We start from the raw sequence: 5784 nt of genomic DNA, 5'->3' as shown, positions 1-5784 counted from the left end.
GTTGAAAGGCTACCGCTCTATCCCCTGAACCATCATGGCTCACTAGTAATTCATTAAAATATTTTTAAGTTGTCTTTACTAGCAATGGAAAAGAAAAAAAAATTATAAACTACGGAACATTCCGTTATAGTTGGAGGGTATGCTCATCATGTTAAATTATATAAGCATAGATCCGAATTCTCAATTTTTGCTGCACATTTATTGGAAAGATTTTGTTTAAAAGATTTTGCAATTTAAGAATAATTATAATGTTCCCCTCTAAAACCATTAAAATTGCAACAGTAAAATGAAAAGTTATTATGGGGAACCATTATTAATTTTGGCAAATGTGCATTTGTAGAATTTGAAGAAAAATTTGAGAAGAAAAAAAGGACAAATACACAGAGACCTCAATTTAAGAAACACAAATCATCTCAAATATTCATTTAATACTGTTTATATTTAGGAAATGCATAACACAAAAAAATATGTGATTTACTTTTATAAATACAATGTTTTTGACAGAAATCAGAAAGATCCAAAATAAGTAGATGAAACAACAAGCCTTCCGTTTAAAGGCTGAATAGGCCTGAAGTTGTTCGATATTGTACATCGACTAATGTTAGCATCCTCATATCTTACAGAATATAGTTTCCTGAATTCAGCTATCTAAAAACAATCAGAAAGAAAAAATATTTTAAGAAATCAATACATGAATAATATACATGTAAGACAGAAGGGGTTAGAGTGAACAAGGACATATTTTACAAATTTGCCAAGAGCGCTAACTAATCATTACTTTTGAACATGTCTAACAGTTTTCGTTAAAATGAGAAAGTTTATCTTTATTTTAAATTATGAATAGTTTAATTAGAAAGTATATTTTTCTAATGATATCTTTAAAAAAAAATTCTCGAAATTGAAGTTATGCCCAGATTGCAACAATGAGCAGCAAAGGATTAGTTTCCGAATTCTTGATAACGGGCATATCTATCCTGTTCCTTAAGTCTAAATTTTAAAGCACTTGAAGTTTGTCCAAGTAAATTCTCCAAATCGTTATCCAATTTTTCAGATATCAGAAATTTTGATTTTAAAATATTAAAATTTTAATTTTTATGTTAATCCCATTTTTTGGCCTGACTCAAAGGGTTTTTTAAAAGAATTTTTATCATAAGTTCAAACAGGAATTGGGTTTAATCAACGTTAAATAAAAAGTTTCCGTCTAACCTTAAAAACAATAATGAACAAAAAATGTTATAGCCCTCTCAAATCAACCGAAAATGGTTTCTCTTGAGAATCAGCGTAACATAGTTTCTAAACTTAAAATTTCGTAGTTATGGCTAAAAAATGAAACCGAAAACTAATGTTTTCGATTGTTTTTTTTGGGGGGGGGAGGGGAACAGGGAAAAGTGGTGACAAATATTTTTGTAGAGATCCTTTTAAAGATAAAGGATCAAACTTCTTTTCTAAAAATTTTTCCTTTATGTCTATCTTGGAGACAAAAGTGAGCCGCATCTTCGAATAACGATTGGTGGTAAAATTGTATAAAACTAAACTTTAACTTAGTGCAATAAATTGGCCAAAATATCAATAGATGAGTGAGTGTATGTGTTTACAGCATTGCTTTACTGTCATAAGTGGTCACCTTAATTTGTAAATATCTTACAGATAATGTTGTTTAATAGCGCTTTGAAAATTTGGTTGTGATATTTTACTAAGCATTCAAATTACAATATAGTTATTTTTAGTCTCCTTGTATATTTTAAAAACTAATTCTCATATCGATTATAAAATTAATTGCGTGTAATATTATTAATTGAAAGAATAGTTTTCTGATGTGGCATACCTGGTTATGACCAATTTTATGAACGTCGCTGCAAATCGTCCAAATAACATTTTCTGTGCATCCTGGCGTCGTTAGGGAGCCATTGTATCGAAAGAAAGAGCACATATTGTCTATTATGTCATCAAGGTAAATCTCATCTTTGATGTCGACTGAATCATCTAGGTAGGGCACTTGTGTCAATACATTAGTCACTGGCATTAATCCAAGATTGTCTGCATGCCCTTCCTAAGTAATGAGAATAAATATAAGATTATTTGTTACTCTGGCTTCAAAAAGCTGTAATATTAATTTGCAAGTAAGAAAAACTTAAACAAATTAAACAGAAAGACACTTTGTAACTTAGCGAAAAATATGGAAGCCGTTTATTTATTTTACTATTTTACCTAACAATATTTTGAAGGAAAAAAAAAATTTTTTATAATACAGTTTACACTAGAAATCTTGAAAACCTTCTTATGTCAAAAAATATTTTTTTACGCGGCCTTATATATCCACCTAATATTTATTTGAATTCCTACGTCGAAGAGTTTCTTCTTTAGGCCTTGTTATATCAATTTTTTTTTTAAATAAAAAAACAAATTTTTCAAAAAAGTCGCAATGTAAGTTTATTGTAAGCCAATTCTTTCCTATTTAATGCATAATTATTTTTATCTTACTTTTAAAAATAAAATTATCATTGTTAAGACTCATGGTCAATTATCTATACATATATATTTATTAGTAGATATTCTTATGATTCATGACTCTACATTTTAGAGCAAATTAGAACGAGTGCATCAAAAGTAAACTTTGCATTTAAACTTAAATATAAACTTTCTAGTTTTCTTCTTTAAAAAAAAATTTTTCACACGAATTCGATTTGTGAACTTTTGCCCGAAAACGTAAATTTTCATTAATTTTATTATTGTCGAATTATTGCTTATTAGAAACAATTGTTATTTTCAACTTAAATCTTTATGAGCTTTAAATCTGCGACATTTTGAGTAGAAATTAGCAGGTATATATATGAGCAAAACATTTTTATAGCTCTCATGCCAAAATTATAGGGTTCATATTTTTCTGTTGAATTTTTTAAGTTTGAATATTTTTTACATTCATATTTAAAATGATTTATTAATTGATAGTTCGTATATTTAATCATTCTTTCACATTTAATAATTGATTTTGTGAAGTAAAAAAAAAATTCATAGGGGAGTTACAGTTACTTTTAGATCTAAATAACTACAAATAAGTGCCTATTTAAAAAATTACTGTTTAAAAATAAGCTGCGTTTGAAAGATTTCACCTTTAACGCAGAAAAAGAGACTGATGTTTCATAACCATAAATTTTTAAATGCTAATTTTAAAATTTGTCACTTATTCTGACCTAAATTAATAAAAAATAGTATAAAAAGGTTGAAAAATATGCTTAATGAAATTTTGTGTCAAAGGATAAAAATTGTTGCAGAACTTTTTCAAAAAATCAGGTGAAAATCTGTGGTTTCGGGAAACAATAATAAATCTAAATTAACCCCCGACTTTTCATCTGCTAAGGTACCTAAAATTCCGATTATTAGATCAAAAGTTCAACAGTTAGATTTTACACGCAGTGTACATAGAAGAATGTTTAAGTAGTCCAAATAAGTCAACCATCCCCTGTAGCTTGCATTTAATTGTCAGTAATTCTAAACTGATCTAGAACAAAGAATCATCCATATTTAACATGTCTTTTGTAGATTAAATCGTTCACTTTCGCCTTGCATAGAGATAATGCAATGTTCGTGTTTTATGATTCTCATACTTTATTTTTCTGTCTCTCGCAGTTTTTTTCCTCGCATCTATGAATATCTTACTTTGGATCAGCCGAAACATTTATAATGATTTAGTCAAATAAATTGAAAGAGTGGATAGAATGATTGTTGTAGACGCAAACGAAATAATGGTGTGAAAACTTAGGTGTTAAAAAAATGATATCTACTTCTACTTCACGAAATAAAGTTACGGTTATGATGATTATTCTGTTGCTAAGCCTATTGTTTAGACTCATATTTTAACTCGTTGAACGTTGCAGCTCACGTGATTTTTTTTAAAGATAAAAATCGCTGAAAATTCAATTATTTTATTCTATCAAATCAATAAATTTTAAGATTTATCAACAAATTAAACTAGTTGGTAAAATGATTGTTGCTGTGTCACAAAATTACACAAGCGAAATAATAGTATTAAACACAGAGAAATATATAAAGAATTTCTTCTGTAATGATAGAATATATGAAAAGACGACGCCTTCTTGTTATCGATGCACGCCAAAATGACAACAGTTTGTCCCAAGCGGTTTTAGCGCCACTCTGCTACAAAAAGCTGAACTATCAGTTAGATAGATGAGTATCTAATATTATTTTTTATTGAATTTATAAAGTTTTTTTTTTATAATTTCTGTGGTCATTTGTTTTATTTTAGTTCCATAAAAGGCTTAGATGTTAATTAGTTAAATATGTCATTTGTAAACAAAATGTTATTTGAAGTAATATGTCATTTGAAGTCAAAAATACATTTCGCAAAGTAAATCACGATTTACTTTAAACTTTTTAATTTCTCACTATTTTTCATGTTACATTTATATCAATGTTGAATAATAGGATATATATGTATATATATACAAGAGCTGGACAAAATAATGGAAAAACTTCTATACTAACACATTTTTTTATCTCTCTCCAATATTTAGAAACTCTTTTCATAAATTTAGAAGTGTTAAAGGTTTTGCGATTTCTCACACTAATCAATGAAGTTTAAAGCTTTTATAGGTTTGAGGGACCGGCAGTAAATGATAAACGGAAAAAATTGTTTTTGAACACCCTATTCCAAAAAGTGGAGCAATAAACTTGTAAATTGTATATGTTATTTGTAAATGATTACACAAAATTTCGTAAACCAAGCTTTAAATATGTATAGATATATGTATATATTTCTTAAAAAATTAATTATTTTTATTTTACGGTTTATTGTAGTAAGTTTAAAAATATTCAATAAATGAAACAGAATTTTTGGGGCAATTTAATATTAGTTTAACAATTATTGCTTTAAAGTCTGAGAAAATGTGTTAAAACTGCGCAAGATATGAGTAATTAAAGTAGTTTTTTACACTGCGCATGCACGAAAAAAATAACATTTTTATTTCATAATTTTGTAGTGAATCGTATTTCGCAACTAATAGAATAGTCCGATTTCAATATTTTAAAAACTACGAAAGTTAGCAATTTCTTAATTAGTTTTCACAGTTTAAATTAATTTAAAGTGGTAGCGAAACTCATGTTATTTCATTAAAGTTTCTGAAGTATAATAATAATTATAAATAAGTTTGACCACCAGAACATAAAAATAATGACAACAAATACATAAAAGCAACACAGTTTTTACGATTGCAAATTTCACCTATAAGCAAAGCCGATTATAACAGCATAACAGCCTATTACGCAGACGATACCGGTATTATTATTGAATCCAGAAACCCAAATCATGCTCTTCAAAAACTACAAGACCATATAAACGAAATAGAAGACTGGTGCTTAAAATGGAAAACTGTAGTAAATGCTGGAAAATCACAAATATTAATTATACAAAAAAGAAGAATTAAAATACTTCCACAACTTCAACCAAAAATGTTCAACATACCAATACCAATAGTTAAAAAAGCAAATTATCTTGTCCTTATAATCAATAGCAAACTCACCTGGAATGATCACATCAAAAGCACAATAGATAAAGCAAATGCAGCAATACTAGCCATACAACCATTAATATATAATCAGAATATGTCACTTAAACTAAAGAAGCTACTATATACAGCAATGATCCGCCCAATACTTACCTATGCCTCACCTGCCTGGACAACGATACCTCAACATCTACTGAAGAAATTAAACCAATGCCAAAACAAGATCCTTAGAAAAATAACCTGTGCAAGATGGTTCATCCGG

The 5784-nt window shown here is 28.0% G+C and overlaps 1 protein-coding gene across 1 annotated transcript in view; it reads right to left on the bottom strand.

The window, feature by feature from the left end:
• Positions 1-408: 408 nt before the first annotated feature.
• Positions 409-5784, bottom strand: part of LOC107450531 (uncharacterized) — a gene marked incomplete in the record, with an annotated part of 46587 nt that continues 41211 nt past the window's right edge. The window contains 2 exon segments of the mRNA XM_043053738.2: positions 409-648; positions 1826-2050. Of these exon segments, the coding sequence (XP_042909672.2) occupies positions 508-648; positions 1826-2050 (366 nt within the window).

Source organism: Parasteatoda tepidariorum, chromosome 9 (genome assembly GCF_043381705.1).
Source record: "Parasteatoda tepidariorum isolate YZ-2023 chromosome 9, CAS_Ptep_4.0, whole genome shotgun sequence".
NCBI lineage: Eukaryota > Metazoa > Arthropoda > Arachnida > Araneae > Theridiidae > Parasteatoda > Parasteatoda tepidariorum.
This window is presented reverse-complemented; position numbering and strand designations above follow the sequence as displayed.